Genomic DNA, 19,280 nt, shown 5'->3' with positions numbered 1-19,280 from the left:
TAGTATTTATCGTTTTCTATTACGTTCAACAGCTGGCGCTGTCATTGCGGTAAAAAGAGCATGTTTCTGCCTGCCACTGGTGAAAATATCAGGTGTATATAAATTTATCAATATTACCCTGGACTGGTACCTAAAGCGGAGGGCTGATTACCTTTCCTTCGTGTGTAAACGATCAAGATAACATTGTGTTCATATGAAGCAGTGCCCTATGCACCATTGGGGTGCGGATAAGGGTTTTATTATTATTATATAAATTTACTTTTATTTAAGTTCTGGTTAGTGTTTAGCTACCGTTCTGGAGGTCCCGGGTTCGATTCCCAGAAGGGGGGGGTCAAATAAATATCACGAGTACGAATGAAGATTTGAAGAAGAAGAAGCTTGGCAATATGTTATTTTCATAAATACTTAGGTACTTACATATACTACGATGTATTATAAGATTTCTTTGTACCATTCGGCGTAACTACATCTCAGTATGAGTATTTGGAATTTCAAAGCGGGTCAAGTGTGTTATCGAACCGCATACATATCGCTCACTCCTTTCAACAACGTCATATATCACAAATCGTCAATTTTCAGTGCATATCTTCGGAATGCCCAGAAAATGTACATTATTCCAGCAAAAGCGGCATATGTTTAAACTTTTTATTTACCCGCTACAGGGCAGAAACTGTTGTTTTTGCATTTTGAAGAAATGGTATTGTTTAATTATTTTTTTAAATACACTAAATATTTTTCAAACGGAGAAAAAACCTTCAGGTTTTACCTAAAAAGATCTGTTGCACAGTAAAAAGTTCAATAAGTGGCTTGATTTTTATTTTTAATACATTTTATTATATTCCTAAACTTTAAAAACGATCTCCTAAAAAATCGAGTTTTTTTTATTTATGACGTAGTTGAAAGGAGTGAGCGATATGATACATACTTGGTACCTACGCATACTTAGTTGCAAAAAATAGCCATTGAGATCTTTAGCGGTAAATTGCTTTTTATGAAATTTATTATCATCATTATTACTGCTCGTTGATAAGGTAAATATGAATATAATAAAAATTAAAATTAGGCACAAATCAAATTTGCCTGCAGCGTAGTGTAGTGGTAAGCGCGTTTGGTAACCGTGCCAGAGGTCCCGGGTTCGATTCCCGGGTGCGCACAATCTTAGCCTCTTCCACATTCGTATATCTTCTCATACATACCCGCCGATAGTTTCGACTCCTAACCTGACCACTTTCAAGGACTTAGCATACTTGATCGGGCCAAGTTTTCCTCGGTCTTCCTCTGCTCCTTTTCCCAATAACATTCGACTCATAAAATTGTTTCCGCAGGGATAGGCAGAGATAATAGAATGCCACACCGATCTGTCTTTACACCGAATCTTCGCCTCTTCCACATTCGTATATCTTCTCGTACATACACAGCGATTATTCCGACTTCTGACCTCATCACATTCAAGTAATTGAAATACTTACCGTACCGGAGGTTTCAGGTTTGATTCCCATGTGCTAAGGGGTTTTTCACTCTAACTATCTAACTAACTAAATAAATAAATAAAAAAATAAAAAAACAAATACTTTCTGAAGACATTTTTTCATGGACGAATAAATTTCAGCAAAAAAATCGCATACATACCACGGTAACAGAAAAAAGAAAAAAAAAGAATTTCGTAAAATTTGGAATATCAAAAAAGTAGAAAAAACGAAAAAAATGTATATTTTTTATTTATATTCCAAAAGCTTTCACGTGTTTACAAATTGTTTAGGTTAAATAACTTGAATAAATTAAATAACTTGAATAAATAAAATGTTAAATAAATTATTTTTTTATATTATAAGGAGTAAAGTAATTTATATATATTACATTTTATTGGCATTATTGATATTATTTCGTTGTCTCAGTTGTTTCATTCGAAGCCTTCTCATATTTTGAGCTTGAAGCATGTTGATAATTTCATCTGAAAAAAAACAATATTATTTAATAAGTGTTGTGGCAACCCACACATATAATGTACATCGACTATGGCAACCCACACATCGACTATGGCAACTCAAATCGAGTGACGTAGCGAGCTCCCTACACGAGACCAGCAACGAACGGAAGCGAGCCCGTGACACTTCGTCGCCGCCCGTCCTCAGATCGACACGTACTTCAACTGTTCTCATATTAGAATCACGCGATTATTCTTAAGTATTTTCTTGATTGTAATTTGATAGAACTAAATAAATTTGTGTTAAAAGTTATCCGCTTTCATCTTGCTTCCCTTCTGATAAATTAAAGTGGTATTCAACTAGAAACCACAGTGTACGAATTTGGTGATCGTGTTAAAAGTTTATCCTTGTAACACAACCTCCATACAAAAATATAAACTCAACCTATTCTTATCCCGCCTTATCTTATTTTTGTCCACCTCCGTAGTGTAATGGTCAGCACGCTCGGCTACCGTTCTGGAGGTCCCGGGTTCGATTCCCAAGGGGGGTAAAATAAATACAAGTGATTTTTTCACTGTAATATTTGGACTGGTACCTGAAGCGGAGGGCTGATCACCTTTCCTTCATGTGTAAACGATCAAGATAACACTGCGTTAATATGACACAGTGCCCTATGCACCATTGGGGTGCGGATAAGGGTTTTATATATTCTTATCCCTGTACCATATCGCTCACTCCTTTCAAGAACGTCATAAATAAAAAATCATCATTTTTCAGATGTTACATGTTTTCGGAATGCCCAGAAAATGTACTATATCCCAGCAAAAGAGGCATATTTTTAACTTAATATTTACCGCTACAGGGCAGAAGGTGTTCACATTTTGAAGAAAATGTATTGTTTAATTATTATTTTTAAATAAACTAAATATTTTTCAAATGGAGAAAAAAACTTCAGGCTTACCTAAAAAGATCTGTTGCACAGAAAAAAGTTCAATAAGTGGCTTGATATATATTTTTAATACATTGTATTATAGTTTTAAACTTTAAAAACGTTCTCCTGAAAAATCAAGTATTTTGATTTATGACGTTCTTGAAAGGAGTGAGCGATATAATCTTTGCCTGTATCCTTAAAATTAGCGCCAAAAATCGAAACAAACGTAATCGAATTTTCAACGACAATAGTAGACATTGGGAGCTTCATTATTTATAGGTCTTTTTCTATGCTTTTAATCGTTCAATAAACGTCAGTTTGACAATTGTCTTTGGTTTTGTTTCTTTTTCTTCTTACTATTCGTCTGCCTTTTTTAATTCGCGACCGATATTATTTGAAAATGAAAATAATGACAGTTGAATATGCGTGTATAAACATATAAATTCATCCACCTCCGTAATGTAATGGTCAGCACGCTCAACTACCGTACTAGATGTCCCGGGGTCGATTCCCAGGGGGGGATCAAATACAGTAAACCCTCTTATAACGTTGAGATAGGTACCGCGTTATCGGAAGGAGCGTTATAGGGGGTTAATATTTTAAATTGTATTTTTACATTAAGCAATGGAAATATCTGAAATGAGTCATTATTATATTAAAATACGATTTAAAAGTATTTACCCTCTTTAACTTTCTCTCCGATAACGCGGTCCTTTTTTTTTTAACATTATTGGGGGGGGGGGGTATAATGTTAATATAAGTGATTCTTCACATTAATATTGATTAATATTATTTTTTGACATCTCATCAAAGATGAAGAATATGAAAGTCTGGGCTTACGGGGCTGTCGACCGTCATAGGCTGATTTAAACCAGCCTATGACGGTCGTCAGCCCCGTAAATGCCCTACCTTCCATATTCTTCTTCATCTTTGATGAGATGTCAAAAAATAATATGAAAATAACTCCTGTAATTGGAGATAATACGCATTTTGTGAACAAGTATTTGGACACACTCAAAATGTTGTAAATATTAATTCATGTGAAAAAATCCTTTACTCAAAATTTTATCATTCTGTCCATGATTGACAATCACAATACTCAAATTTTCGGAAAGCCTACATATATCATTAATCTCATGACACTGCACATGTGAGTTCACTGCCATCTATGGGTGGGTTGGGAAAGCTTTTATTTATACTTAAACTTTATTCACCTGTCCAGGAGTCTGGTTTACATAGTCACCATCGGGAGCGGAAGAGAGTTTAAAGCAGAGGTTCCCAAACTCTTTTATCTCGTAGACCCCTTGCCTTACCTGATATTGATTTTTATCAAATTCATTAACTTCAAATGTATTTTTGACAGCCGGTATATGTGGTGTTACTCACTTTGAACCACACATGTTAGATTTTATACTTTTATATTTTAAATTCAAATTAAAACATAGACCCCTTGCAAGTTGTCATAGACCCCTGGGGGTCGATATAGACCACTTTGGGGATCACTGGTTTAAAGAATACCTATAAATGTATGAAATCAAAATTTTCTTACCGAGTCCTGTGAATATAGCATTCAAGATGGGCGCGTAGCTGTTAGGTCTAGTTGGTTGGGCGGTGGCTCTTGTAGGGGCGGCCATTACTGGTGTCGCTGCAGCGGTAGGCACCAGGGCAGGGGGAGCGGTGGGGGCGGGAGTCAGGGGAGGGGGTAGGGTAGAGGTGGTGAGAGTATTCACAGCTGTAGGGTAGGAGGAAAGAAATGCCTGCATAGCCAAGCCTGGAAAAGAAGGAATTAATATTAAACTATCTAAACTATGAAGTGTCATAAAATATTCAAATAACTGAACAATACCCTGGACACTAAATGAACGTGAGTTACATTTCTATCGTATTTATTTCGAAATGGTATGCTATTATTCTATCCACCTCCGCAGTGTGATGGTCAGCACACTCGACTATCGTTCTGGATGTCCCGGATTCGATTCCCAGTTGGGGTCAAATTAGTTTAAGGGATTTTTTTTAAATCTAATATTTATTCAGTATTACCCTGGAGGGCTGATCACCTTTCCTTCATGTGTTAATGATCAAGATGGCACTTCGTTTATATGATGCAGTGCCCTATGCACCATTAGGGTGGCAATAAGGGTTTGAGGAATGAAATTTTTATTATAGGTGTCTAAACTTGATATGCGACATATATCATTCTTTTTATATGAAGAAGATGGAAGTCTGAGCATCTTACGACCTGGCATTTGGCCGGCTTAAGCGATCACTTTACACGCTTGTATAGCATTCACCATTCTGCCCATTTTTAAATTACCCAATGTGTCAAGTGACTCTGAAATCTAGCCATGGCTTATGCAACACTGCTGAATATATTCTTACCTAGGCTCAAACATTAAAAGTTTTATAACATATTCCTACTTGTGAGTGTATGTTTAAATTTACTATTATGTCATGTAATTTAGTTTAAATTCACTTTTAATTTTAACTTCTAATTTTTATTTTTATTTTTCTTACTTCATTACTTTTAATTGTTATTACCCTTTTTTAACAACCAAATTTCTATTCTATATACATGTACCCCGCACCTTTATTGTTTCTGTAAGCTTGTTGTGTTCACATCTGATTGATGAAAAACATTCAAAAAATTTGTATTGCAATGTATTTCATTTCTTGTAATATGTTTTTCATTGTTTGTGAACCATAAATAAATAAAATAAAATAAATGTAATTCATTAGTGAAAAGTTAAGATAAAAACAGATATTAACACACTTCGGACAGATTTCTACCCATTTGGTTGTTTGATGCTTAAGGACGGGAAGTTTTACCGTCTGCGCCGGCATCATTTGAAAGTCAGAAAAGAAAGAATTTTGTAATGTTTTTATATGAATATTATGTACCAATCTCTTCATTAAGGTCTAAACTATATGTGCACAATTATCAAACCCTATCACCAGAGGTTCGCAGGTGTAAAAAACACCCGTCCAAATTGTGTTAATAAATATTAGAGTAAAAAATATTTATATTTTTTATTTATGTCTTTGCAATCTAACCTACGATATCTAGCACAGCTATTAAATGTACTAAATACTAAAAAAATGTAAAAAATAAATAAAAATTTACCTTGAAGCGCCGGGTTGATAAGTATGGCTTGCACAATAGGGTTGGATAGGACACTTTGCACCGTGGGGTTTCTGAGGACCCCGACAACCAAAGGATCCGATAGTACAGTCTGTACGGTGATATTCGATAGCAATGCTTGTAAAATGGGTGAGTTCATAAAAGTTTGTAATCCAGATGCTGTAGGTGCCTCAACATTGCCTTGCAAATTTTGTCTTCCCAGTTTTCTTCTGTCGACATTCACGTTTCTTATCGGATCTCTTGGTATCTCGTTACTCAGGGTATTTTCATTGTTGATGACGCTGCCATAGAGTCCTGGGACTAGCAGTAAAGCAGTTGCAAAAATAATCTACAATAAACACGATTTTTTATATTAATATTTCAACATAGATGAAATATAGGTGAAATTAACAAAATTTTTGTCTGTCTTCATAGTTTCTTCTTGTTCTTACCCTTATCCGCACTCAATGGTGCATAGGACAGTCCAGACCAGAGTGATACTAAATAAATTGAGTGAAAAATCACATATTTACTTATTCAATCACTTATTGACCCGCTTTATTTTTTAAAAGTACATAAAATTTTTAGTTTAAATATTCAATAAAAACTGGAAAATATTGTCACAATGATTAAAGAAAACACTTCGTGTATTAATTAATAACAATATTTTCTTTATTGTTTCGGCATTAACTTTGTGGTAAGACATGTTACAATGATTAAAGAAAACACTTCGTTTTTTACCACTTGAGTTTTATTATAGACTACATGTTTCAGAAGTTAAACTTCCATCATTCAGGTCTGTATAATAACTAAGTTATTATAAGTTATCATACAAAAACTAACTAACTAACTTAGTTACCTTAGTTATTAATAACTAAGTTATTAAACAGACCTGAATGATGGAAGTTTAACTTCTGAAACATGTAGTCTATAATAAAACTCAAGTGGTAAAAAACGAAGTGTTTTCTTTAATCATTGTAACATGTCTTACCACAAAGTTAATGCCGAAACAATAAAGAAAATATTGTTATTTGATGCCTTGCAATAATGCATTATTTCATTATCAGAAATAAAAAACCAGAACTTTTTTCTTTAATAAATGTTTTTGTTTAATGCCTTGCATTATTTCTTTTTCAAAAATATATATATTTTTTAAAACCTGCCATTTTCGCAAATAAAATCTTCATTAAAACTCATCAGTCCAAGGGTTTATTTTACTTACCAGTTTCATTGTAAAAAAAACTTAAAAACGTATTTTTAAACTAATTTATGCACTAAGAACAGCTTCTTCAAATAAATATCAAACTATCAGAGCCAACTCTAAGCAAGGACTGATTCAAACGAACTTTCTGGAATGTGACTTATCTTAATTACCCCAGACTGAGGGCTTAAGTATTTTGTATTTCACAACCATTTTGTCAACTTTCTCTAAATTCACAACCCATTGAATATTTCAGAAATCACAGAAGAGAAGTGAAAGCTAGAAGTATGACTTCAAACTATGTTAAGGCATATCTACCTGCCAAATTTGTATTTATTTTTGTACTTATTATTCTTGTATAGGCAACATAATCATTAAATTATTTTTTGACATCTCAACACATATGAAGAAATATATGGAAGCCTGGGCATTTACGGTGCTTACGACCGTCATAGGCTGGTGTTTAAGTGATCACTTTACAGACATGTAACATTTACCAATTCTACCCATTATTGACAACCACACTACTCCAATTCTTTGAACTTCTGTATAAATTATTCAAATTCAAAACATGGTGCTTGAATAACTAGAATTTCACTAGAGACATCTATGGTGAGATAAAAGATGCTTTTTGTTGAGCCGAAACTCTTTCATTTGTATGTGATGTCCGTATCCTGGGTTATAATCACATACACGAGAAATGCTAGAAAATGTCCATTTCATTTTATTATTTTAACTTGTAATTTGACCAGTTAACCCCTTACTGCATGATTTTTTTAAAACTTGTAAAAAAAATATATGATGTGTAAATTATGAAAAAAAAAGACATGTATTTTTTTATTTTTCAAAAAAAATATTTTTACCTGTATAAAATACAAAAAATTATTTTGGTCCAAATCTGGCACGCCATGCAGTTGTAGTAAAAAAAATACTGGAGTACATGACATGGCTTGGAATCGAAAACCGCTATTCTTCATGGAAATTTGTAGAGCAATTCCTGTCTTTATTCAGACATAAGTTTATTTTGCATTTTTTGCAGATGACAAAGAAAGAATCAGCCTAAAAAATTTGGCCGATTAAGAGATTTTGACCCTCTTTACGAAAGTAAAGAGGGTCAAAATCTGGAGAATCTGGAGTTGCCATTACAGAGTTGTCGGCAAAATGCAGACATTTTTTTGATTTCCTCCCACCTATATCATGTCATGGTTTCGGAAATTAATGGGTTACCTAGATCAGGATTCTAATATTGACGTATAGAGGGTAACTGTACTATAGACATCATCATATTCAATGAATTGTTCTATATCATTTTTCGACAATAAGATTGAAATGTCTGGTCTTTGGTTTGTCGAGTACAACCGTGATTCCAAATCTATCTTTCCAAGATGTCGTCTTCAAAAAAATATTTAAAAAATTGAAAAGGAGAATCTATATCGTCAAAGTCATTTGGAAACTCTAGATCTTCCAAAAATGCAATATCATCTGGTGATTTACACATATTTCGACTTCCCCACACAAACTTCTTGGTAGCAGAAGTTGAAGGAGCTTCTTGGACTTCGTTTTCTTCATCAGAACTGCTCTCATCGCTTTCTAGAATAACCACATTTTTGGGAGTACTCATTTGGGGGTAATCTTCATTATTTGACACATCATTCTCGCTGTCAAAACCGTTCTTTGGTATTTCTCTTGCATATTTTGTAGTGTTGTAGAAATTACGAGCGTCCATATTTAAAAAATAATTAAAATCGATAAAAATACACTTAACTTGGTTATTGGCATTATATAGCTTATTTGGCCGTATGTGCAATTTTTTTTGACTAGCTGCATGATGGACCATATATGGACCAAAAACATTTTACACAATATTATCCATAATTTTATATAAAAGTGATCATTTTATTACTTAGCCGATGAAAATAATATAACACCAGTGTAATATAATTTTCATAGCGCTTTACAAACAAAAAACTTTAAAAAAAAACACTTTTGAATATCACGTTTGTGCAGAAATTCATAAACCGACAGTTGGAAACAGTCGAACGCACATCTAGTGCAATCAGATACATCTAGCAAGATGTTTGACAACTAGTAATGCTGATCATAGATAAAACTTAAGTATTATTGCCGGAAACAAGAAATATTTTATTATTTTGTTGTTTTTTATGGCGAAAGATTATTTTGGATCATATATGAGCCAGTATGCGGTAAGGGGTTAATTTATAAAAAGTAACTTTATCATTATTCTTACGTAGGTTAGGTGATCAGTCCTGTCTGGAAGTATCTACCATCACTCTAAGGTAATACAGAATAATTATACGAGTGAAAAAAAATCAAATGTATTTATTTTAAATCAGATCGTTCATGGGAATCAAATCCTAGACTTTAAAAGTTAAGAAAAGTGTGTTGAGATGGTTTGGTCATGTAGAACGAATGAGCGAAGAAAGAATGGTAAAACAAATTTATGTGGTGAATGTAGTTTTGACTTAGTTGGAAATAGAAGTACAGCAAGACCAAGGAAAACCTTGGCATGTTCAAGTATTTCAAATACTTGTGTGGCAAAAAGATGTATGATTGATTTTTATATGGTAAGATGAGGAGAGAATGCAAGGCTGAGATAAGACTAACTAACTAACTAACTAACCATCACGCCGCTTCCCCGCAGGGGTAGGCAGAGAGAATAGAGCGCCACACCACTCTGTCCTTGCAAACCTCTTCCACGTTCGTTCATCTCCTCATCTATACCCGCCGATTGTTACGACTCCTAACCTGACCACTTTCAAGTATTTGGCATACCTGATCGTGCCATGTTTTTCTCGGTCTTCCTCTGCTTCTTTTCCCGCTAACATTCGCCTCATAAATTTGTTTTACCGTTCTTTCCTCACTCATTCGTTCCACATGTCCAAACCATCTCAAAACACCTTTCTTAATTTTATCGATAATGCTTATCTCAGCTTTGCACTCCTTCCTTATTTCACTATTCGCACATCTATCATACATCGTTTTGTCGCACATTCTTCTGAGAGATCGCATTTCGACTGCATTCAGTCTACTTTCATCCTTCTTTTGCCAACTCCATGTTTCACTTCCATACATTAGAGTTGGAACCAGGACTCCGTTGTGCACTGCCAGTTTAGCTTCCGCTGATAGGTTTTTATTTGCTATAACTGATTATTGATAATATGGTTTAGATAGAAAGAATGAGTGAGGGAAGAACAGTAAAACACATTTATTAGGTGAATATAGTTGCACATAGGAGCAGAGAAAGATCAAGGAATATTCAGCATGATTAAGTATTTCAAATACTTTAATTATCTGGTCAAATTATAAGCATAAATAATAAAATGAAAATGGTATTTTCTGGCGTTTCTCATGTGTGTGATTGTAATCCAGGATTCGGACCTCACGTACTAATATAAGAGTTTCTGCTTAATAAAAAGCTTCTTTACATCTCATCAATAGATGTCTCTACTGAAGTTCTAGTGTAATTTATATTTGAAGCACTAATTGTATGATTTTCCATTTTATAATTAAAATGTAACATTGTTTTAAAACCACTCTAAATATATTAATATATATAATAATAAAACCCTTATCCGCACCCCAATGGTGCATAGGGCACTGCGTCATATAAACGCAGTGTTATCTTGATCGTTTACACATGAAGGAAAGGTGATCATCCTTCCGCTTCAGGTACCACCAGTCCAGGGTAATATTGAACAAATATGACAGTGAAAAAATCACTTATATTTATTTTACCCCCCTTAGGAATCGAACCCGGGACCTCCAGAACGGTAGCCGAGCGTGCTGACCATTACACTACGAAGGCGGACAAATATATTATTATAACTGAATTATAATGTCTACCGGTTTCGAAGCTAACCTTTATAGTGATTTTAAAACAAAGTTACATTTTAATTATGAAGTTCTAGTGATTCAAGAACAAGGTTTCTAAATTGGTTCATGTATTTAGAACTTCCAAGAATTTGAGTAGTGTGGTTGTCAATAATGGGTAGAATTGTTGATTGTTACACGTGTGTAAGGTGATCACTTAAACCAACCTATGATGGTCGTCAGCCCCGTAAACGCCCAGACTTCCATATTCTTCTTCACCTTTGATGAGATGTCAAAAAAAAAAACTTTAATTTGGTCAGGTCAGGAGTCATAAAACAAAAATAAAACAAATTTTACTGGTAACTTAAATATTTAATTAGAAAATCTTATTCCATTATAACTAAGTTCATTTATAGTGGCGTCTTCACACTAAATGGCAAATTAGAACACTTTCTTTTAACGCAAAATATAATTGCTGCAAGAAGGTAATGAAAAAACTATTTATACATCACAAACTACTAATTATACACAAAAAATAATATATTTATTGGTTCTGTGTCCTCATAGAGTAAATTAGATTAAAATGTAAGAACATTATTCATAAAGTAGATTCAAAAATTGAATTCATTAAAAAAATATATTTTAAAGATTACTTAATTAACACATTGTTTGAGGGAAACGCTTAAAAGCGTCTTTTACATACTGTTAGTAGAGAGCAGGAGATGCTTATAAGCATTCTATTTGCTTACTGTTGGTAGAGCACGAAAGACGTCAAAAAACATTGTAGATATCGATGTTGGGTTTGCGGTTACTTGTGATTAGTATACTGAGAGTCGGGCGGCAGACTGTCTGAGTATAATTATGGTCGGGGTTGATGAAAAAACCGCCCGACAGCAATGTGTTAATTAACATAAGAAAACTATCTTGAGATCCGAAAAACGCCATGTATCCCGTTTACACAGATAAGTTAATGTTATGAAAAGATTAAGATCTATTCAAAGCTTAAAATATAATAAAATTACATGAAAGAAATCAAGTTTTCAATTTGATATACTCAACAAAGTTTGTTTTAAAACATAAAAGATTATGTACACCAGGAAATATTTAAACTGTTATAATTATGCATCTCACAGAAATACAATGTTGACAAATACTTTCATATGTTAACACTTTAATACAACTCGCGAAAATTCACCATGGAAGCTCTAAAGCTTAACAAGAAACAAATAAGGATCCTAACCAGGACCTTGACAGGACGCTGCAGACTGAAGAAGTACATGTCAAAAATTGGACTGCATGGTTCCCCAGTCTAAAAATTTTGTATGGAGGATAACGAAACACCCATCCACATTCTCTATAACCGAAGTCACATCCTTGGAGGACTACTACGGGACTCCGAGAAGGTGAAGCTCCTACCACCAAGACAAGTCGTGAGCTACATGACTCACATAGGTCTTGAGAGTAAGCTATGACACAGAGGGAGGTCACAACAGAACTATTATGGTCGCAGAGACATTAGGGATGCATGATCCCTTGACACCATAATAAAAAAATACTTTAATAGGTTATGTATGAATGGATTGAGTAAAACAAATTTATGGGGAGAATGTAGTTATGTAGTAAGGAGTAGAGAAAGAAGTAGGTTGATAGATGGTAGTCTACCGAATTGTCACAGTGGACTTTCATACAAAATTACAAGCTGTGTTTATTAACATATTAAAGTATTCATATTTCAATCTCCTACACATATTTATATACTATTATATTGTATAAAAAGGAAGTAAAATAGAGATGATAATATAATAATGTCTAAAGATAATTAAGAAATCTAGCTACCAAATACAAAATTCATTACAAAAAACAGAAAAATTCTTCTTAACAATATGTCCTGTTTTATGTACTGGCTTATAAAATATTTTGGCATAGTATAAAACTTAGACGACAAATTCATGCATTCATCAAAAATAGTAAAAAAATCAAAAGAAAAATTATAAATGTTATATAAAACCTAGTTTTATAATTTAAAACAGATTCCAATTTAATATGAAATAAAACTCAAATTTTGTTTTTATATAGGTAGTTTCTTTTATCCAGTTTTGACAAGCACCTTGTCATTTTCAGAGATGGCTGTGTACTAAACTTAAAAAAGTGAAATATCCCTTCATCCTCTCTTACTTCAAACCTTACTAAATTCTTCTTCTCCCTCATTACTGAGGGTTGTGACCCTTGTGGAAGCAATGACTCTTCTCCAGTTATCCCTTGACTGCACTGCAAGTAGCGCTCCAACCACCGAGGTGCCTGCTGCTGGCGTAACTTGATCGGTCCATCATATGGGATCTTCTTCTCCCTTTCTTCCCCTCCAGGCTACCAATCATAACCAGTCATTCCAGACTATCCTCGTTGCTATGCTCAATATACCGTCGTGTACAGACACTGACCAGAGTCAAGCCATCTAGCGAATGGCTAACTCTAGATGAATGGACTCGTTGGTGCGTCTAGCTGTCCATGGGATTCACTTCATTACCCACTACTTTATCCTGCTTACTCACCTAACTACGCATATTTCTCTGTTTCAAGTTTAGTACATGTCCGTCCCTGAAGATAACGAGGTGCTTGTCAAAACTAGTTGGAAAAAAGTACCAAAAATAAAAATGGTTTAAAACAATATTTGAGCTTTATATTATACAGTTTATAAAATGTGCTGCAAATTCTCAGCAAAAAACATTCAAGAAAATATTCTAATTCATTCGGGATTTGTTTCAATATCACTGATTTTAATTGATGCTAAAAATACATGATTGAATTTTTATACATAAATATGTATTTATGTGTATAAATGTATACATGTACATATTTATTGACAATTGATTCTCAAAATAAGATACTTAGACAACAAAGAAAACTCTTTAAAGGTGGAGACTGACCGGAGCATTTCATCGTAACGTAACACGTTACGATGCGAGCATTCGGGCAGTCAGTACAGCGAGCCGAGCGCTCCATCCATAGTTTCGGATGCGAGCGATGTTACGACGTTATGTTACGACAATTGCTCTGGTCAGTCTCCACCTTAATAGACAGCTGGCTTAAGGTCTCATTATTTTACCCCTATGTAAATGAATGTATGGATTATACGAGATACATCTTTATAAGAGAAAAATGTCCCAATCCCTTGGGTTTCTTATATCCAGGTTCAACTATATATGTATATATATCTTTCTTTTCACTTCATTTTATTTTCAGAATAAAGTAAAATTAAATTTCAATGCTTTGTTTTTGTTTTCGTTCCTTCATTGTATTTAATATAATGTATCATAGTATCATATCGTGGATACACTGGCAAAAAACTCTAAAATCTCTGCTTGAATAATCCCCACTATTTAAAGCTTTTAGCCTGAATAAAATACCCGCTATTAACCCTTTCCACTCTGACCATTTTTCTTCATAACTAATCAGCTACTCTGATAAAAAAATGCGACATTTTTCTACCATTCAAATAAATATTTTAGCTCCCTAATTTTGGGACACTCTGTCTGGCAATCCGTATGACCATGTTAATTAAGATTAACTGTATTTATCTGAAATATTTTTTGGTAGAATATACTTGGGTGATAGAGATATCAGTGATTAAAGTTATACCTGCGCCGGGCCAGACATTGTGGCCCACGGAGCTGCCTACTAGAATCATACGGGCTAGAATGTCTGGCCTACAGATTGTTAAGAGTTAAACTTAAAGTTGAATTTACTTTTAAAATCACAAATATAAATATGACATTTCAAACTACTAAGTGATTTTCCCAGTTTATAGAACGATAAAAACTTTATAATATGCATCATCAAGTCAAAATTGCATATTTTCGAGTAAAAGTTTTTTGCCACTACACCCACGATGTATTCATATGTATATATATGTATTAAATATTTTTAAAGCATTTGAAAGCTTATTTCGGCACTTGAGGTCTTACATTTAATTTTTTTTAAACTCTAGGCGCGTTTATTTTTTAACCAGCCTGAATACATCGTTAATGGGATCATAAGGAGTCCTTGAAGTGGAAGAGCGATACTGGAAGGAGGGTTGGGCATCCGCACGCAATATAACAACACCTGTAATGTAAAAAAATAATATTAAATTTTATGAATAAATAAGTAGGTACTGCTAAGCATGTCGCTCACTCCTTTCAAGAACTTCCTTTCAAGAACGTGTTAACGATCAATATAAGACTGTGTTTATAATGCAGTGCCCTATGCACCATTGGGGTGCAGAAAAGGGTTTGAATGAAAAAAAAATTAATATTTGTGGAGTCTACAGTCAAAGAGATTGTGTCATTGGCCAATATCATGGGACTCGCGGTGGATAACAATGATATTGAAGAACAGATTTACGAGGCGAATGTAGTCAAGTATTTCAAATACTAGTCTTAAAAGGACATATCACTCACTCCTTTCAAGAATGTCATAAATCAAAAAACTTGATTTTTCAGGAGATCGTTTTTAAAGTTTGAAAATATAATAAAATGTACTAAAAATAAATATCAAGCCACTTATTGAACTTTTTACTGTACAACAGATCTTTTAAGGTAAAACCTGAATGTTTTTTCACCATTTGAAAAAAATTTAGTATTAAAAAAAAATAATTAAACAATACCTTTTCTTCAAAATGCAAAAACAACACTTTCTGCCCTGTAGCGGGTAAATATTAGGTAAAAAAATATGCCTCTTTTGCTGGGATATAGTACATTTTCTGGGCATTCTGAAAACATGCACAACTGAAAATTGTCAATTTTTGATTTATGACGTTCTTGAAAGGAGTGAGCGATGTGTCATGAATAAATGCCACTGTAAAACAGGCTTAATGAGGGTTGGTCGTGATTCTAAAATGTTACAAAACAAATTCAACGTTCTGCAGATCAAAGTGTATAATATGCATAAAGTGCTGTCTCAGAATTTAGATTTAAATTAAACACTTGTATAAGACCACTATTAAGAATGTTAATGTAAACACAACTAGTTTCCGGATCTTCTGATGTTTTCATTGACAGGTAAAAATACAAACTAAAACTAGTTGTGTTTACATTAATAAACTTGAAAGAGGTCTTATATATACATACAAGTGTTTTATTTTTATATTTAACTGAATTGTTTTTTTTAGAATAGGGATAGTAAATGCTTTGTAAAAAAAGAATTCCTGTCGTTATTTTCTACATTTGCCTAAAAATGGCAGAGGTAGTGGCCAGTTAGTTTCTTTGTGAAAGGCCGGTTTAACACGTTGATTGCCAGTCACGCATATATGTGTGATCCGGCCCATCTGCTGATGGCGGATTATACATTAGCGCGTGATAAATATTTAATTTTACTCCCTTACCGCACCCCAATGGTGCATAGGGCACTGCTTCATATAAAGTGTTATCTCGATCGATTACACATGAAGGAAAGGTGATCAGCCCTCCACTTCAGGTACCAGTCCAGTGTAATATTGAATAAATATTAGATTGAAAAAATCACTTGTATTTATTAAACCCCCCTGGGAATCGAACCCGGGACCTCCAGAACGGTAGGCGAGCATGCTGACCATTACACTACAAAGACGAACGATAAATATTTACATTATGTTAAACCTACTAAGATAATATTGAAACTAAAGATACACTTAAAAGGTAAAAGCACAGTTTTAAAAAGGTAAAAGCACACAAAACAAAATTTATAGTTTGGTTATCTCATGAAATCCAGCTTTTCAGGTCGGCAATCAACGTGTTAGGGATATTATTTTGGTTAATAGTTTACCACTTACTCGTATTTGAGTTATTTCCATCTAAATATTATAGTGCGCCTCCGTAGTGTAATGGTCAGCACGCTCGGCTACCGTTCTGGAGGTCCTGGGTTCGATTCCCAAGGGGGGTAAAATAAATATAAGTGATTTTTTCACTGTAATATTTATTCAATACTACCCTGGACTGGTACCTGAAGCGGAAGGCTGATCACCTTTCCTTCATGTGTAAACGATCAAGATAACACTACGTTTATATGACGCAGTACCCTATGACGCAGTACCCTATGCACCATCGGGTGCGGATAAGGGTTTGAATGAAAAATGAATGAAAATTTCAAAAGCTTGACAACATCATTTTGGTTCACAGTATAGCACCTAATTATGTTCAAGTAATTTCAAAAGCTTGACAACATCATTTTGCTTCACAGTATAGCACCTGATTATGCTAAAGTTATTTCAAAAGCTTGACAACATCATTTTGGTTCACAGTATAGCACCTGATTATGTTCAAGTAATTTCAAAAGCTTGACAACATCATTTTGCTTCACAGTATAGCACCTGATTATGTTAAAGTTATTTCAGAAGCTTTACAACATCATTTTGCTTAACAGTATAGCACCTGATTATGTTCAAGTAATTTCAAAAGCTTGACAACATCATTTTGCTTCACAGTATAGCACCTGATTATGTTAAAATTATTTCAGAAGCTTTGCAAAATCATTTTGCTTAACAGTATAGCACCTGATTATGTTCAAGTAATTTCAAAAGCTTGACAACATCATTTTGCTTCACAGTGTATCAACTACTTATATTCAAGTAATTTCAAATCCTGACAACATCATTTTGCTTCACAGTATAGCACCTGATTATGTTAAAGTTATTTCAGAAGCTTGACAACATCATTTTGCTTCACAGTGTATCAACTGGTTATATTCAAGTAATTTCAAATCCTGACAACATCATTTTGGTTCACAGTATACCACCTGATTATGTTCAAGTAATTTCAAAAGCTTGACAACATCATTTTGCTTCACAGTATAGCACCTGATTATGCTAAAGTTATTTCAGAAGCTTGACAACATCATTTTGCTTCACAGTGTATCAACTGGTTATATTCAAGTAATTTCAAATCCTGACAACATCATTTTGCTTCACAGTATAGCACCTGATTATGTTCAAGTAATTCAAAAGCTTGTTTATATCATTTTGGGTCACAGTATAAAACCTGGTGGTATTTAAGTTATTTCAAAATAGGGCAAACACGTTCTACCTGAGGGGTTGACTTTCACTTTGATCTTGGTCTGGGGTGAGAGGATTCCATAGTCGACGTCTTCATATAAATCCTGGAAAAAGAGTAATTGTTGATGATAAAAAGAAGCCTCATAATCTTATAGATATGTAACATTATTTAAAAAATGAAACTTTAACATTTAAAGTGTGCCACTATGCATTAACAAACTTACAAATTTATTTTATTTATTGTTTCGGCATTAACTTTGTGGTAAGACATGTTACAATGATTAAAGAAAACACTTCGTTTTTTACCACTTGAGTTTTATTATAGACTACATGTTTCAGAAGTTAAACTTCCATCATTCAGGTCTGTATAATAACTAAAATATAAAATATAAAATTGTTCTATAAATAAGGAGAGGGGAAAGTAAGTAAGTAAAAATGGAAAGTAAGTTACTTTCCATTTTTCCTTTGTTTTCAAACTCCGTCCCTTGACTAACCCCTTCCCCTTACTTTCCCCTCTCCTTATTTATAGAACAATTTTATATTTTATATTTTAGTTATTATACAGACCTGAATGATGGAAGTTTAACTTCTGAAACATGTAGTCTATAATAAAACTCAAGTGGTAAAAAACAAAGTGTTTTCTTTAATCATTGTAACATACAAATTAATACAATATGGATGCTCAATAATGGGTAGATGACGGTGAATGTTGCACAAGCGTATTAAGTGATCATTTAAGACAGCCAATGCTAGATCGGAAGCTCAGGGATGCTGAGACTCCCATCTTTTGGATAAATATGAAGATGCTTTTTCTCAAGTTGAGGCACACACAATATAATATATCGCTCACTCCTTTCAACAACGTCATACATCAAAATACTAGATTTTTCAGATCGTTTTTAAAGTTTAAAAATACAATACAATATTTTAAAAATAAATGTCAAGCCACTTATTGAACTTTTTACTGTGCAACAAATCTTTTTAGGTAAAACCTGAAGGTTTTTTCTCAATTTGAAAATATTTTGTTTATTTAAAAAAAAAAATTAAACAATATCTTTTCTTCAAAATGCAAAGACAACAATTTCTGCCCAGTAGCGGGTAAATAATAAGTTTAAAATATGCCGCTTTTGCTGGGATATAGTACATTTTCTGGGCATTCCGAAAACATGTCAAACTGAAAATTGACGATTTTTGATATATCGTAGTCATACAGGAGAAAGTGACCAACTACCAAAACGTAAAATGCTCAGGAGGGCTTTTGTCACTTTTGC

The 19,280-nt window shown here is 33.6% G+C and overlaps 1 protein-coding gene across 1 annotated transcript in view; it reads right to left on the bottom strand.

The window, feature by feature from the left end:
• Positions 1–14,318: 14,318 nt before the first annotated feature.
• LOC148302903 (alpha-N-acetylgalactosaminidase-like) overlaps positions 14,319–19,280 on the bottom strand; it is a 118,870-nt gene continuing 113,908 nt past the window's right edge. The window contains exons 9-11 of the mRNA XM_088270866.1: positions 18,041–18,113; positions 14,715–15,107; positions 14,319–14,397 (exon numbers count right to left, since the gene is read on the bottom strand). Coding sequence (XP_088126992.1) covers positions 14,998–15,107; positions 18,041–18,113 — 183 coding nt within the window. The 3' untranslated portion in view covers positions 14,319–14,397; positions 14,715–14,997. The remainder of the gene's footprint in view (positions 14,398–14,714; positions 15,108–18,040; positions 18,114–19,280) is intronic.

The sequence above is a fragment of the Brachycentrus maculatus genome, unplaced genomic scaffold (assembly GCF_059751285.1).
Source record: "Brachycentrus maculatus isolate JH-2025_06_01 unplaced genomic scaffold, ASM5975128v1 h1tg000398l, whole genome shotgun sequence".
In the NCBI taxonomy this organism is placed as follows: Eukaryota; Metazoa; Arthropoda; class Insecta; order Trichoptera; family Brachycentridae; genus Brachycentrus; species Brachycentrus maculatus.
This window is presented reverse-complemented; position numbering and strand designations above follow the sequence as displayed.